At 41.4% G+C, this 17060-nt stretch overlaps 1 protein-coding gene across 2 annotated transcripts in view; it reads left to right on the top strand.

Annotated features, from left to right (window-relative positions):
• Nucleotides 1-16293, top strand: part of CTNNBIP1 (catenin beta interacting protein 1) — a 780438-nt gene extending 764145 nt beyond the window's left edge. For both annotated transcript variants that reach the window (XM_044063131.1, XM_044063130.1), the window contains exon 4: nucleotides 14782-16293. In XM_044063131.1, coding sequence (XP_043919066.1) covers nucleotides 14782-14840 — 59 coding nt within the window. In that variant the 3' untranslated portion in view covers nucleotides 14841-16293. The remainder of the gene's footprint in view (nucleotides 1-14781) is intronic.
• Nucleotides 16294-17060: the final 767 nt, after the last annotated feature.

The following is a 17060-nucleotide window of genomic DNA, read 5'->3' as shown; positions in this document are numbered from 1 at the left end:
TAAAAGTTAATAATTGTATTTTTTGTGGAAAGCAAATACCTCGTAAAGATTTTCATTTGTACTGCATTCCTTGCTTAAGCCCAGACCACAACATACCTCGCTGCCGGTTTTGTGTTTTATTCAAACCTCAAACTATTCGTCGTTGGTTTATTTAAGCTTCTAAATGTTTTGGTACTCGGTTCAGTTATCTAGAAATGGCTTTGGTAAGCCACCCGACTACCGACATTCCGAAAAAATGCAAAGATAAAGACAGAGACAGACCGCATAGGTCCAAAACTGCCGACGACGCTTCTCCTAAGCTAGTCGCCAGTTCACCGGTACTCAGTGAGGCGCTTTCGCAGCCCCTAATACCCGCTATGTCAGATTTGCAGGCCTCTACTGAGACCCATTCAGAATCCGGTATGTCGCGAGATGCTTCTTCATCTATGGAACCTGCAAATGTCTCTACCTTGGATGGGTCTGGAGCCGCTGTGCAGGCACTGGCTTCTGAGGGTGTATTCAGGCCTACTGACTTGCATATTAAACCGACGCCATCTTCTTCTTCAAGGCCTAAAACTCGATCCATGCCTAGAAAACTGACGCCCAGACTGCATGGTCAGGCCCCTATGCCTAAAAAAACAAATTATAAGAATGGCTGAAGACCTTATTACTCTAATCAGTGGAACCCACCCTTCCCTCTCTAAGAGACCTAAGACTTATTTTCCTTCTGGTTCTTCTGATCAGGACTCTGGCATTTCTGTTTCCTCTGATGGCTAGGATTTACCCTTATCTACCTATGAGGATTCTGATGCTGATGACTCCATTCCCTCTGCTTCCTCTCCAGAGTATTTCTCTGTTGGTGAAACCTTGCATACTCTTAGGGAGCATTTTCGCTGGAAAAGCCAGGATTGACTCCAAAAAGAGGCTTAGGGATTTCTTACTCCTCCCCCAACACAGGCCTTTAGCTGTCCCTCCTGTACTGGACATTGTTGATGATGCCTTCTCGGAATCTAGCCTGGCCCCTCACTCTTTACCTCCTGCCCACAGAAAACCTGACAGGTATTACAGGGTTCCTGACTCTCATAAGTTCCTCTTTAAAAATCCTACTGCAGATCCTGAGATCATTTCACAGGGACCCAAGGGCATTAAGGCTACTACTGCCAAAAATCCTACCCCCTCTGATAGAGATTCCAGGGCGCTGGATAGATGGGGTAAGACGGTATACACTTCTGCAACCTTGGCCATTAGGGCCTTAAACTGTCAGTTTCATATGTTAAAGTATCAGCAACATATTATTGGATTGCTTAAACAGAAAATGATGTTGATTCCTGACTATGCTGAAAATAAAGATTTACAGAATTTAATGCATTCTGCTGAACAAGTTGGAAAACATTCTTTGCAATGGGGTTTTGATTCATTAGAGGCATCTTGCAGGGCTGCTGTCACTGAGTCTGTACTTAGAAGGCATGCTTGGCTTAAGGAGCAATCTTTGCCAGATCATGTTAAAGCTAAATTGCTGGATGCTCCCTTAAATCAGGAACGCCTGTTGGACAACAAAGCAGAAGAAGTGCTTAAAAAGCTAAATCTATGCAAACTGTTAAAGATTTCCTACAAGTGCAGCCTCCAAGATTTAGTAGTCATTGGCCCTCTACGAATTGGTAATTTCCTGCCTCTTCCAGTCCAAACCCAGAACCAGCAGAACACCCAGGCTTCAGTCCCAGGGTACGCACAGGACTAAGCAGTGGGGGGGGCTCCCACTTCCAAAGCAGAGAGTGGTAAAGACTCCCCCCTATGGTAAACTGTCTCAATGACTTAACTTTAAAACTTCCAAGCCCTGCTCAACTGACTGTTCCTTTAGGGGGAAAGATCACCCTGCATGCAAAAAATTGGGAACTCATTACCCAGGACAAATGGGTTTTAAATATAGTTTCCCAAGGATACAGATTCCATTTCCACTCCTTACTAACCCCAAACGGTTGTCCAGATCTACCCCCAAATCAGTGGGCAGAGGCTCAAAAGCAAGTTTTCTCTCTTAAGCATCAGGGCTACTCAACCTGTCCCAGAAGAAGAAAGGGGGCAAGGTTTCTACTCAAGACTTTTCCTGGTACCCAGGAAAGACAATTTCTGGCATCCTATCCTGGACCTGTCTATATTTTTGGTGATCCCAAAATTCAAGATGCTAACTCTTCATCAGCTGCTTCCTATGCTAGGCAAAGATGCCTGGTTGGCAGCACTGGATTTAAAGGAAGCCTACCTGCACATCCCAGTATTGAATCTTGCAGAAGATACCTACGCTTCAAAGCAGGCTGCATGCACTATCAGTTCTCTGCACTGCCCTTTGGCTTATCTACTGCTCCCAGGGTATTCACAAAGTGCCTAGCTCCAGTCATTGCATTTTGCAGGCAAAGAAATATTCAAATATACCCATACCTGGACGATTGTCTAATTCAGGCAGAAAGCCAGGACATACTATTAAATCATCTGGCATTTGTAAAGAAATTGCTAACTTCTCTGGGGTACACCATAAACGAAGAGAAATCACATCTTGTACCCTGCCAACAAATTGTATTCCTGGGAGCAAGCTTGAACACAAATTCCCAGATGGCCTACCTCACACCAGAGAAACAAGTTCATTTGACAGACTACTTCAAACTACTGGCCACAAAGACCCAGCTATCTGCAAGGAAAATACTGCAAGCCCTGGGGTTCATGGCCTCCTGCATCCTCTTAATTCCATATGCAAGACTGCATATGAGGAAACTACAATCGTATCTAAAAAGCCTATGGTGTCAACATTCTCAGGATCTAGAATCAGTAAGCCCTATCATATCTTGTCCACAGATAGAGTTCCTTTCAGACTATTCATGGGGGGCTCACTTGGCAGGGAAGTGCATTCAGGGCAAATGGAACCCAAGTCAAATGCACCTGCATATCAATCAAAAAGAAATGTTAGCTGTACAGAATACTCTGACAGCCTTCAAGGACCACATTCTTCCAGGACAATTAATGGTAAAGATGGCCAACACCACTCTTATGTGGTACATAAACAAGCAGGGGGGAACCCACTCATACTCTCTCTGCAGACTAGCCATGGCTCTGTGGGACACAGCCTTAAGCTACCAAGTGCACCTGCAGGCTTAATTCCTGCCAGAAAAGCTAAATACACTGGCAGACGAACTAAGCAGAAATCTCATGGACCCACACGAGTGGAAAATGGAACCAAAGATATTCAACATGTTGAGAAACAAATGGGAGAGCCCAGAGATAGACCTGTTTGCCTCCCCCCAGAACTACCAGTTGGACAAATTCTGCACAAGGATTCCCCACAAACAAGCTTGGAAAGTGGATGCCCTGTCCTTCACCTGGAAAAACCTATCAGTTTATGCCTTTCTTCATCTGCCTCTCGTCTCCAAGGTACTACTAAAGATCAAACAGGACAAACCAAGGACAATACTGATTGCACTAGACAGGCCATGCCAACACTGGTACCCCCTCATGCGCAGTGTGTTACTGCTGGCACCATGGCACCTACCTCAGACCCCTGCCCTGCTATCCCAGCAGGAGGGCCAGATTCTGCACCCACAGCTTCAAACCCTGAACCTGGCAGCCTCGCTAATTACCTGATCTCTCCGTTACCATCATTCAGTAAGCAAGTGATGGATGTCTTTCTGGAGGCAAGGAGGCCTAGTACTAGAAAATCATATGCTGAAAAATGGAAAAGATTCTGTTCTTGGAACCAAACTCAGGGGATGGGCACAGCAGCGCCCAGTTTACCTCAGATTCTTCAATACTTAACTGAGATGCTTCACTATGGCCTTTCCTTTTCCTCCATCAAAATTCATGCCTCAGCCATTTCAGTTCATTACAGTACAGAACCCACCCCTCTTCTCTCATCCACTGCTGAAGCAGTTCCTTAGAGGGGCCAAAAACTTAAGACCACACAGGAGAGCCCGGCCCTACTCCAGCCTGGGACCTTAACTTTGTATTGGAAGAGCTCACTCTACCTCATTTTGAACCAGCTGCAAATGCAGAGTTGAAATTCCTTTCTTGGAAAACAGCCTTCCTTTTAGCCATCACTTCAGCAAGAAGGGTGTCTGAATTACAGGCCCTCATGGCGATGGAGCCTTTCATCATCTTTCATGTGGAAAGGGTGTCTCTTAGGACCAATCCCTCCTTTACGCCCAAGGTAGTATCCAGTGTGGCTCTTAATCAGTCCATTCATTTGCCAACCTTCTTTTCTAATCCACAGAACAAAGGGGAACGAATACTGCACTCCTTGGACGTGCACAGACAACTTAGATTGTACTTGGACAGGACTAAACCTCTCAGGAAATCTGAACAGCTGCTGGTTGCATTTGCTGCAGGGGCAGAGGGGAAGGCCATTTCAAAGCAAACCATTTCTAAGTGGATAGGCCATTGCATTCATTTCTGCTATAAGCACCATGGAAAACCTACCCCATGGGGATAAGACCATATTCAACCAGGGCTGCAGCTACCTCTACAGCCTTTCTCAGAGGTGTTTCTACCTGGGACATCCTAGATGTTGCTACCCAGAGTTCTGTTCATACCTTCACCAAGCATTACCATTTTCCAATTTTTTCTAAATCCAGAGCTGGCTTTGCCACTGCAATCATGCAGGGTCTTATAGCTGGTCCTAATGCTATCTAATTTCCTCCACCCATCCTTAGCTTTGGGAATCTACCCAAATGTGATGACTGCAACATTGAAACACGAAGAACATAGTACAGTTGTGTACACTTACCATAAATGTAGATGTTCGAGTGTATTCACCGTTGCAGTCGTGGTTACCCTCCCTCCAGCCCCCTGACTTCTGTTGGCTATACCTCTATTCTTGTTTACTATGCTTAAAGCTTTTTGGTGTATTTGCTTTTTTGTTGGAGGTGTAACCTTGTATATAATTGCTTCCCATTATGGGGGCAAGAAAAACTGATGTAATGGCATCAGCTGCGTGGTTTATACCCCTGGCTACCTGACGTCCTTGAAGATGAGACAGCAACCGATGCAGGACCCAAGACTTTGATAATCAGGCCGACTGAGGGCTACTGCAAGCAGATAACCCAAATGTGATGACTGCAACAGTGAATACACTCGAACATCTACATTTATAGTAAGTGTACACAACTGTACTTTATCCTTACTGGGCTCAAGCCTTAACCCCCCCCCCCCCAAAAAAGAAAAGTACTACTGTGGGTTTTCTGACTATTCCTGTCAGAGTATTGTTGCACAATGTTTCACTAAATGTTCGTAATATTAGCAGTTTGTCTTCATAAAACTCATCATTAACATTTCAGCTCTTGTTGGAGTGAGCTGCACTTTCCAGAATGCATTTTGCACTGAAGTGCTTATTTTGATATTTAGTTGTAGTGTGTAGTCATAGATTTATGAAAGCTTACAGTGCTTTGTTTTCAACAGAAGAGGTATGTGACATTCAACCAGCTAGCACCTGATGGCCCCCACCCATAGGAACACACATCCTTGTTGCCATCAGGGAAAATGTTGCTTCACGGGGTGTGCCTTGGGAATACGCAGCTTTGTAGAAAGAATGAGGAAACTGAACATTTGTGGTAGTGTTACCTCCTCCTGATAGCTGCCTGCTGAATCTTGTTAATGTAATGATTTATTATGTTTTGATTTGTATTTCCTGGATTCCAGTGTTTCAAGGCCCCCTTTTACAGGGAAGACTTCATGTAAGTGTGGACTTTCAGGTCTTAGTATACCATAGTCACAATGTCATCATTTACATTCAGTAAAATATGCTGATTGCATTTTGTAAAGCATAAATCATATGGGATAAGTCTGATATTATACTGCTGAATAACTGGAATGTGTGGGGAACTAAATCCCAGTCATCAAAACACTGAACTGGAAAGTGCAGATATAGATTTATATACACTAAGGTTGTGGTATGCCAGAGTTATTTTATTTGTTTTATTTACACTGTGTTGACCTTTGTTTTATTTACACTTTGTTGGTTGACTGGATTAATCCCAGTAGGCCAGTGGTCTCTTTTCAGGAAAAACCCAAGGTGGTATTCATACTAACTAAGGGAAATGTGGTCAGAACAGTGGGGAAATCCCCCGTTCTGGTTTTGATAAGTGCCATGGGATCTTTTACGTCCATCTAAGCTACCACCAACTTGGGCAGATGGGGCCTTGGTTTACTCCAAAGTACAGCTATACAGCTATTTCAGTGCCAGTATACGTAAGTAGGAGCAGAACTTGGGGTGCACAGGGACTTAAAACACTTCAGATATTATTACAGTGAAGTTTTACATTTGGTGTGTTTAATGAGAAGTTATGTTTGGTATTCAGAGTTTTGAAGGTCACAGCTGTCTTCCCTGAATTTGTGGTATGCAGGTGGCTCAGCGAATAATGCTAAACCCACAACAATTCCAGAGTCCATGGTTCAATCCTGACTTTGGTTACGTCTGTGGAGTTTGCATGTTCTTCCCTTGGCAGTTTTCTTTCCTCTGACCTCCCTGAAATTAAGCGGCTGACTCCATATACATAACTTTTATGGCGGAGGCCCTGATCCCACTCTTTAGGCGTTCTGTCTCCCCACAGCTTTGGGGGGAGTGTAGTGTACTGCAAATATTTTGCAATCGAACTTTCTTCCAACTTGTATGGTATGTAATAGGTGAACAAAGTTTGTGACAAGTTATCAGATTCAGATTTGTCAATGACAACACAATGAAATGAAAAGTATTAATGGCTAGAATGTTTGCATGCCACAGAGCATTTAGAGTATTATGAATTAATGCTTCTAAATATCGTTGTGCAAGGTGGAATATTACCTTTTCCAAATAACTATGTTCTCGACAATGGTGTCACGTGGCTGCCACAGCATAGATTCAGCTACATGCTTTGGTTTAAATGAGGGACTTGCATGGTTTCTTTTTTTTCTTCATGTATGCGTTTTTATCTGAATGCTGGACTGTGGATAGAGTTAAATGACACTCTTGTTGATGTTGTGCCGATGTCTGCATTTGTGTTGAGAAGGGAAGGATGGCAATCTGGCATTTCAGCTTCTAATTTCTGAACTAGCAGAGTCGCTAGTGCTGGTGGTTTTGGAGAGGGTAGTGAGTCTGGATGACATGATCATTTTTATCTTTTTTTATCTTTTGATAAAGAATGAAAAGTGAATTTGTTTTGGAGTTCTACATGATGGACTGAGGACTACTCCAATACTCTTTTGTAATTTTTTGAATGCTCAGTTGGATTTTTTTTTATCTAAAGTTTGCCAGCAAAAAATGTTTGTTCATTACCTTTTGTGGATGTTTTGTTAGCATTAGAAGAAGATTTTGAGACTTTTTAACTTGTTGTTTGGAAGCAATGCAATTTTGTTTGAAAGTTTATAGATTGACAATAGTCTTTTTGTGGTAGTTAATGCTAGATATGTTAGAGCAGTTTTAACAATGTTGCTTAATTGTATCGTAACAGTTATTTGTTGTAATATTAATTTGTTAAGATGTCCTTCTGTTTACTTTTGCAGTATTCCTTATGTAAGGGATCTCCTGCAAAGGATAGCCCAATGTCAGTTCAAGTCAACTTTATTGTCATATGTGCTAGAGACTGTGTCACAAAGTAAAATGAAATTCTTATTCTGCAAATCCTCCAGCAACGTATAAAAATGATAATTTACAAGAAGAGATAATTTAAAACAACAAATAGACAATAATATAAATACCAATATCAGTAAATATATATATAACTGTGCAAAAGAGCGCATTTGTGCAAAACAAGCTCTTTCCCTCCAAATGTGAACCGACCTACAATACTGGAGGGAAAGGTAGTATGCGAGTTTCATTTAGCAGTCTAATAGCTTGAGGTATAAATCCATCTTTCAGCCTGGTTGTGATGGCGCCATGCTCTTATAATGCCATGATGGTAGCAGGATAAACAGTTTGTGTTGTGGTTGGGTAGTGTCCATGATAATGTTTTGAGCTCTCCTAAAAACTCTTTTCGTGTAGATGACATCACTGCAGAGCTTTGCGATCCCATATTATACTATTCTTGAACCATACTGCATTAGAGTGGGAGAGAATGCTGTCAACTGTACATCTGTAGAAGTTGCTGAGGATGGTATTGCAGACAACCTTCCATCTTCCTTCCTAAAACATGCTGCTACATCTATAGCATACCCAGTTTCCATCCTAATCACCCGCTCCATCACCGAATCTTTTGTTCCAACTCTTTCGAAAAAATTCTATACCATACCTATACACAAAGGAAGAAACACCTCCGAACTCTCTTAACTTTTGATCAGTTGCAATACTCTCTCCCCTATCCAAAATTCTTGAACACTGTGTATACAAACAAATCATGGCCCATCTTTTAAATAGTAACCTCATCACCCCTACCCAGAATGACTTTTGCCCATACCACAACACCTCTACTGCTCTTATCTCTTTTACCAGTACTATCTCTCTAGCCAGAGATAACAACAAACTTGTATCCTGCCTTTTCTTAGATTTTTCCAAAGCCTTTGGCACCGTCTCCCACCCTATTCTTCTCTCAAAACTTTCTCAACTTAACCTTTCCACTGCAACTATATCTTGGTTCAGCAGCTACCTCTATAGGCACCAGTCTGTTAAATGGCTGTCTACTCTCTCACCCTTTCTCCCCACCAAAACAGGTGTTCCACAAGGCACCATCCTTGGACCTCTTCTCTTTAACATCTTTAGCATTGAACTCCATAAATCATGCCCCCATTCATCCCTCATACAGTATGCCGATGACTCCACTATAATATCCATAGCAGATAACCCAACTGACCTTCAAACCCTCACACGAACATCTTTCAACCTTACAGAAACCTAGCTAACCAGACACCAGCTCATACTCAACCTCAAAAAAAATACTCTTTTTCTCAAAATCACTCAACCCTCTTAAATCTTCTTTCACCATCTCTTCTCTCAACAATACTGTGATAGCTCCAGATAACCAAACTAAGCTCCTCGGAGTAATCATTGATGACCAGCTGAAATTTGATCTTCAAATTTACCACTGCATTAACAAAACCCATCAAAAGCTTGGCCTCCTTTACAGAAACAAAAAATTCCTCACCTCTGAATCTAGAATAATACTAGCTAATGCCTACCTCCTTCCAAATCTATTCTATAGCTCACAAATCTTTGCTAACATTTAGACTAATCTACTCTCCAAACTTGAATCCACCTAGAACAAAGTGGCCAGATTTGCTGCTGGTTTGCCTGCCAAAACACATCACTATCTAGCTCTCAAGCCATGTAACTGGCTTGAGTTTCATAACTTCCTCAAACTTACCCAACTTCTGATTATTCACTCCATTATCAATAGGGTTTTGCATCCAGGAAGAAAGAGGTCATAGTCTCCCTCTACTCTTCCCTCATTAGGCCAATCATCGAGTACAATGCCCCATTTGGCATGTACCTCACTAGACACCTGCAACAACCGGAGAGGCCGCAAAAATACCTCACAAAGAGGATCCTAGGCCTTAAACACTTGTTCTATATGGACAGACTCAAAAAACTCCAACTATTCTCTGTCTCATATCGCCTACTTAGTGGCGATCTCTGCTTGACTTACAAAACCATGTCTGACCCAGCTCTGTTAGAAATGCTACATCTAAAGAAATCCCAATCCCTCTGCACCACGCATTTCAGAGACCTCAACCTCATTACCACAATCAACAGAACATGCTTGAGGGACAGGTTCATAACCCAGAGACTGCTCATGCTATGGAATAGACTTCCCATACATGTCAAGCAGAGCACCTTGCTGACCCTCTTCAAAAGAAATCTTGATGAGTGGATGGGAAACAGAAAATTCACCCCAGGGATAACACCAGTGGCTCTACTCGCCAGAGGCACTGGGAACTAAGGACGGGTGGCACTATGCCAGGATAATCCTATGGCTAGGCTTGTAAAGGCCCCAGAACCATTAGCTTAGTTACACACCTATGAACCTATGAATAAACCCTCCTCCTGTCTAAGTATTTCCTCACTGTATACCCCCTCCAGACCTCTTAGGAGCTCTGATCAATGCCTGTTACAAATTTATAAACCTAACAAATCTGCAGGACACAACTTATACAGCTACTCTCCTGCCATCCTATGGAACAAGCTTCCTTTGACCTTAAGAAGCATACCCCAGACCTACAAATTTAAGAAGTCACTCAAACAATACATAATCCACCTCAGGTCATGCCTCTGTAAACCCCCCCCCACTCGAACCTAGTCCTAAGCAACTTTATATGGCACACACTTTTTATGTTTTTTTTATTAAGTCATAGTATGGTTTGACTGATTTTAAGTCTCCTCTGTTGCATAACTGTATCAAGATTTGTTTTACCTATATCCATATCTGTTTATATTTTAAGCAGTGTTATAAAGTTTGTCTAGTGATTTACCTATCTCTGTATATATTTTCAAGCAGTGTTATAGTTTATGTATTTGGAGCTTTTCTCCTCGGGTCTCCACTGAAAATGGGCTACCTGGCTCAGTTGGACCAACCTGGTTAACAAATGTCAAATAAATAAATAAATACCAAACTTCCTCATCCTTCTCAGAAAATACAGTCTTTGCCGTCTTTTCCGTACCAGGTCTGTGATGTTATGAGTCCAGGTAAGGTCCACAGAGATAACACCGAGGAATTTGAATGCAGCCACGCTTTCCACCTTAGACTCACCAATATGTAATGGTGGGTGCTACCCTCTATTCCTGCATGTGTCAGTGTTCATCTCTTTCGTTTTGCTGATATTACGAGGGAGATTACTGTTCCAACACCACTTCACAAGGTTCTCCATTTCCCTCCTATACACTGACTCCACCTGCGGAAATCAGACCAGTGACTGTTGTATCATCCGCAAATTTCGCAATACTTGTGTCATGTTGAGAAGCCACACAATCTTAAGTGAAGAGGGTGGACAACAGTGGACTCAACACACAGCTTTGTAGAGTTTCTGTATTTTATATTACTGTTTTAGAGATGTTATTCTCCAACCTGGCTGACTGTGGTCTGCCTTTTAAAAAATCTAAGATCCAATTGCGAAGAGTCGGTGACACACCCAGTACGGACAGCTTATTAATGAGCTTGGTTGTTATCACCGTATTGAAGGCCAAACTATAATTGCCTTATAACAAGTGGGAATTGTTGCTCATGCAAGGAAGAGATTGAATCAGCCAGAACATCAGCAAGCTTTGAAGCACAGGGTTTGAGTGGACTTCCAGCAATATTATCTGGACTGGCTGACTTCTGGGGATTTATCATCTTCAAGGACTTTGCCACACTTGCTGTTGATATTGTGAAAGGTGGTAGTGTCTCTTCTCTGCCACCCTCTCTTATGGTAGTACCCCTTGACTTGGTGTTTTGGACCTCAGACTGGGCATACAATTAATTGAAATCATCCTTGTGAAAACTGGCTATCGATAGTCATCCCTCTGCCTTTGTGTCTGTAGCCTGTGAGGTTTTCCAGGACTTGCCACATATGTCTTCTGTCAGCAGTCGAATAATAGCCTTCCAGCTTACAATTGTGATTCTCCTTTGCTGCTCTGATAGCTCTGCGTAAGTCATATCTAGACATTTTATACTCTCTGATATTGCCTGATGCATATGCCTTGGACTTGCCATGAAGCGCAGAGTGAAACCTCTGAGTTAATCCATGGTTTATTATTTGGATATATCCAGATATCGTTATGAGGCACAATGAGGTCAGTGCATGTGCTTATGTAGCTGGAAACTACTGAACTGTATTACTCCAGATCAACAATACAATCCTCGTTCATAGCAGCCGTATTAAAAACATCCCACTGAGTGCACAGAAAACAATCCTGAAGCTCTTGTTCAGATTAATACTGTCCACACCTTAACAGTTTTTCTTACAATAGGAGCATGTTTGAGGAGCTGTCTGTATGCCAGGTAGAGAAATACCGAAGTATGATCAGATTGACTAAAGTGAGGATGAGATACAGCCTACCCCTACACATTACTGTACACATGGTATAGCCCTGTATGCCCCCTTCACATTCCTGTACACATGCTACAGCCTTATATGCCCCCTTCACATTACTGTACACATGATACAGCCTTGTATGCCCCCTTCACATTACTGTACGCATGGTACAGCCCAGTATGCCCCCTTCACATTACTGTACACATGGTACAGCCTTGTATGCCCCCTTCACATTACTGTACACATGGTACAGCCCAGTATGCCCCCTTCACATTACTGTACACATGATCCAGCATATATTTCTCCCGTGTAGGGAAGGCAACATATTGCTGGTATGGTGGCTTCACAGAATGTAAGTTGCAATGGTTAGTCACCAACCACTATAAAAACTGCACCAGGATGTTTATTTTCTTGTGCATTTATAGCCTCATACAATGTACCCAATGCAGCTGAGCAATTGGCTTGTGGAGGGATATGAATAGGTAAGATAAACACAACTGTAAACTGTCCGGTAGATAGAAGGGTCTGCATTTCAACATTAGGTGCTCTACATCACTTGAGCAGTGTTTGGTAACCATCTGCACATCTGAACACCATCTGTCAGGCCAGTATACTAAAGCCTTTAGTATTTACAGGTGCCCTATGTCACACGTATGCTCCCCGTGTAAGGCATAGGGCATAAAAGTAACATATGGACGCACACACTTCAGAACTTCTTTTCCACCAGTCTGAATTCCGTTATTCTGGGCTGGTTACCAAGCTGTTTCTCAGATAAGTGCCCCATTGGGGCTCTTTCTTATCTTTCACTTTTATTTTTAGTATTGCTGGTTTCATGTCTCCTAGGAAAGCGAAAATGTCAGTGTGAGAGTCAGATTCCCAATAAAGATCATCATGATAAGTGTCTGTTTGTCTGGATGCTTCCCATGGCCATAATGCAGTTTTCTATCTGCTAAGTGTTTGTCCTCAAATGAAGAGATTTTCGGTCTGGTGACTCTCTCCGTCAGGATCCTCTATTTGCAGAGGTTCCTCTGGTCTTCTCTTATTTGTGTGTTCTGCTCCATGCTAGGTTGACATGTTCTTCAGTTTAAGCTCACCTGTCAGCAGTTTATGATTGTCTGCCCTTGTCGCCTTCTGTGGCCTCAAGATTTGCAGTTTAACAGTTTCCCAATGGCATCCTTTTAATCAGTCGTCACAGGAAGCCTATTCTGCCTTCCTGGGACCAAATTTTTGTTCTTGAAAATTTGACTTGGACTCCTTTTAAGTCTGCTGCTTCAGCTTCCTTACAACATTGTACTTGGAAGACTGCTCTTACTTTAGCCAACAGGGTTTCTGAACTTCAGGCTCCAATGGCTGTCCCTCCTTTCTTAGTTTTCCACAGGGACAGGGTGACTCTTTGTACTAATCCTTTTTTTTTATTCCCGTAGTGGTCAATGAATTGTGCCTTAACCAGTCTATCCATTTGCCTTCCTTTTTTCTTTCTCTGTAGTCTGCCAGTGAGAAAGTTCTTCAGACCTTGGATTTGCATAGATGGCTCAGATATTATTTGGATAAAACTAAGATTGTTTGCATGTCTGAGCAGGTTTTTGTTTCTTTTCATTCCAGGTCTTTGGGTTTAGCTGTTTCTAAGCAGACCATCTCTTCCTGGATTTCTGAAGCCATTTATTCTTGTTCTTTTCATGGCAAATGTCTTTACTCTTCAGTAAAGGAGCACTGTAACAGAATTGTTGTTTCTTCTGGTACTTTTTCAAAGATCTGGAAACCTACTCCATCCTTGAGGCTGCTACCTGGTCTTCAGTCCTTACCTTCCCTAAGCTTTAGAAGATGGATGTTATTTCCAGGTCTATCCTGCATGGATTTCGTAAGGGCTCTTCAGTGCCATCCTTCTCCTAGGTTTCCTGTTGAGCTTTTGTACTCTCGCTTACATAAGGAATACTGCAAAAATAACCATAAAAGCACTGTCAACCGCTGTTGAAAGCCAGGGAGCCAACAGAATGCTGGAAAAGTCTAAAATACAATCTGTTTGAAATCCAGCAATGGAATGCCATGTACAAACATGAAAACCAAGTTGTTTTTTTTTTTTGAAAATTGAATGCTTTCATTCCCAAACCGAACTTTCTCAGAATCTGAACTTCCCCACACATCACTTCCCAGTGTACATCAACTGGGCTTTGGGTTATCTATGCATTTAATTACTTCAGTTAAGGATGTTTAAAAGCAAACACATAATAAGCCTTTAAGACAAACTGTATAAAAGGAAGTGCTGTTATGAAACAATTTTACATAATGTACTTTTTGTTTGCATAGTGACATTTATTCTTTGCAAATCATTTCATATGGTTTATTTTATTAATGGTTGCATTAATTATTTTCCATTGTTTGAGAGATGGTTTTATTGTAGAGTGCTTAGAAAATAAGTTGTGTAATAAAGTTGAGGTAGTGTAGGGTGTCTCTTGAGTGCCAAAATGCTATAACATACCTCATAATGAAATGTTAGAGAGGGTGTCTCATTGGTGCACCAAATTTTAAGGACCTCCAACCTGTTTTGCAGTGGGGCACAGTGTGTACAACCATCAGGGCAAGTACTGACATTGTAGTGTGGCTTTTTGGCTTGGTTGCAGTTGTTTTCCACAGCATGTCCTGCTTTCTGCAGGGCTGTAACTCGGTTCAGACAAGACCATGATTACTCTGCAAGTAGGAGTGATTAGTGCAGAATTAAACAATAAAAAAGTTACTAACACAGTATACAATTTGTACTTTTTCATTTGTTTTTCTGGAAACAGTGATTTTCTTCTGTCCGCTGAACACATTTTGTGACGATATGGTCACCCTTTGTTTTCTTCTCTGTTACAGGTGCAGAAGATGGTGTAATGGCATTTTCTCGATCAGAAACAGAAGACAGAAGGCAGTAATTTAAAAATACAGTAACAGCCTACCAACTTCAGTGAAATTTCTGAAGAATAAATTTAAGATTTCAGTACATCAACAAATGGCTATCAGCAGTGGCCCATCCCCCACAAGCATCATTGCCACCTGCTTTGTGGCAGTACTGTTTTCTCAGATGATTGATGTAACAGCGAAGGGAAGAAGTAGCACTGTGTAAATGTCAAGAAGTTTATTTTATATTTCTTCATGACTGACTGTGTGCAAAGCAGGTTTCTTTTTTCATCTGACTGTAAAGGAACCATTTTTTTTAATTGTGTTGCAGAGATGTCAACAGGCATGGTTCATGCTGTATTTTAACGGACTGTATTTCGTCTAGGTAGAGTTATTAATGAATGTGCTTGTTCTTCGTGGTGTTCTTCATGAAACTGACACTAATGGCTGATTTGCTAATATGAAATGCAGTACACAAATGGCTTGAAGCATTCTGTTGTCGTTTCTGCAGAACGTTGTCCATGGTGTGTGAGTCGTATGCTCTATGTATTAGTTAATGGTTATGGACTTTGCCTGTGATTTAAGTTACAAGGCTCAAGGTTTGCATTTTTAGTGGCTGAGCGAAATGATGCAATTATGTGATTCTGGATTGGAAGGTTTCCAGTACACTTAAGTGTTCCAACGTGGATCCTTTTTGAGACATGAGGCAGAACTGTACCCTGGGATTCCACTGTCTAAAAGCTGCTATGTTTCCGTGTCCCAGCATCCTGTACGGAAGTTCATATTTCTTCAGCTGTGACTCTGTAGACGTGCACAGAGAAGTCCCAGATAAAACAGCTGAGAATTTTATTGTTAGCCCGAAGATCACAAGTACACCAGAGGGAGGTGTATTTCACAAGCAGTAGTGAAAAGCATTATATATGCTTAGAGTATTTAAGCATGTCTTTTAAATGTGTAGACCTATTAAAGCAGTGAATACCTTTATTTACATTAATTTACAGTATTGTTTTGTGCAGTAAATGTTAATAAATTTGACAAAAAGATCAACATTTATATTGAAACCAAGTCAGCAGTAAGAATATTTAACTGAAAAACTCAATAGATTATTTTTAGTTTTGTAGGTAGCAATAAAATTACCTGGTGTCATTTTTGATGGTTTGTTTAAGGTGAAAAGGAAAAGAAACTGCCCTTTACATGTTTAGATATATTGAATTTTTTTTGTAGCATCTAATTTAATGGACACTAAAACTTATGTTTGGACATAAAAATGTGTTACTATAGGGAACTGTTTCAAACCCTTCATATACAAAAAAAATTCTGCCCTATTGGTGAAAACCTGATACATTTATCTTAATTATTTATATGTATTTGAGTCATCTGTTTAAAACATGCAAAAGTGCATTTGCTCAGTTTCTTGTATGCTAGCTTTTGTACATTACGATTTTAAAATTGTTTGGTGAAAATGAAAGATTAAGATGTTGAAAATCATTACTTTTTTTAGCAGTTTTTGTCTTTATTTATTTTACATTTATTTTGCATTTGTTGACCAGGATAAGTCTGACTGAGCTACAAAATAGCCCTTTTTCAGTGGAGGCCTGAGGAGAAAAGCTCCAGAAACATTATACAATAGCAAGTAAAAACAATTACAGAGGCAATTACAGTTTATGCTGATATATGCAACATTATACAAGTTATAATTATTTTAAAAGCAAAACATCAATACTACAGGTAATGTGAGACAAATGGACAAATAGACATATTCGTACAGCCTTCTAACACATTCATGCAGCCATATCGTGTTAGTTCCATCTAAGTATTAGTTAATTGTAGGAAGTGAGAGAAGAGGGGAGGTAGTGTTGTCGCCTCACAGCAAGAGGTTCTCCCATTCGATTCTCAGCTAGAGTGCCTTCTGTGTGGAGTCTGCATGTCCTCCCCGCAGTTGAGTGGCGTTTGAAAGACATGCGTGAATGGGCGTGCCTTCGTTGAAGGTTGGGAGTCGGGCTGGCACCTCGGCACCATAAAAATCGACTGCCAATCATTAGCAGACCAGAGTTCCACTGTGGCAACCCCTGACCGGGAAAAGCCGAAAGAAGAAGAAGAAGAGAGAAGAGGGGAGGTATGTAGGAGTTAGGCTAAGGGATAAGAAAAGGAAGTAAGTTACCAGTCTGATATGCAAGGACATAGGAGGAAGAAAGTGGACATGTAGTGAGGAAGTTTATATATGGGGGAGATAGATTATGGGGGATGAGTACAGT

The sequence above is a fragment of the Protopterus annectens genome, chromosome 2.part1 (genome assembly GCF_019279795.1).
Source record: "Protopterus annectens isolate FY-2018-M chromosome 2.part1, PAN1.0, whole genome shotgun sequence".
Taxonomy (NCBI): Eukaryota; Metazoa; Chordata; order Ceratodontiformes; family Protopteridae; genus Protopterus; species Protopterus annectens.
The sequence above is the reverse complement of the archived record's forward strand: the minus strand, read 5'-3'. Positions and strand labels throughout refer to the sequence as shown.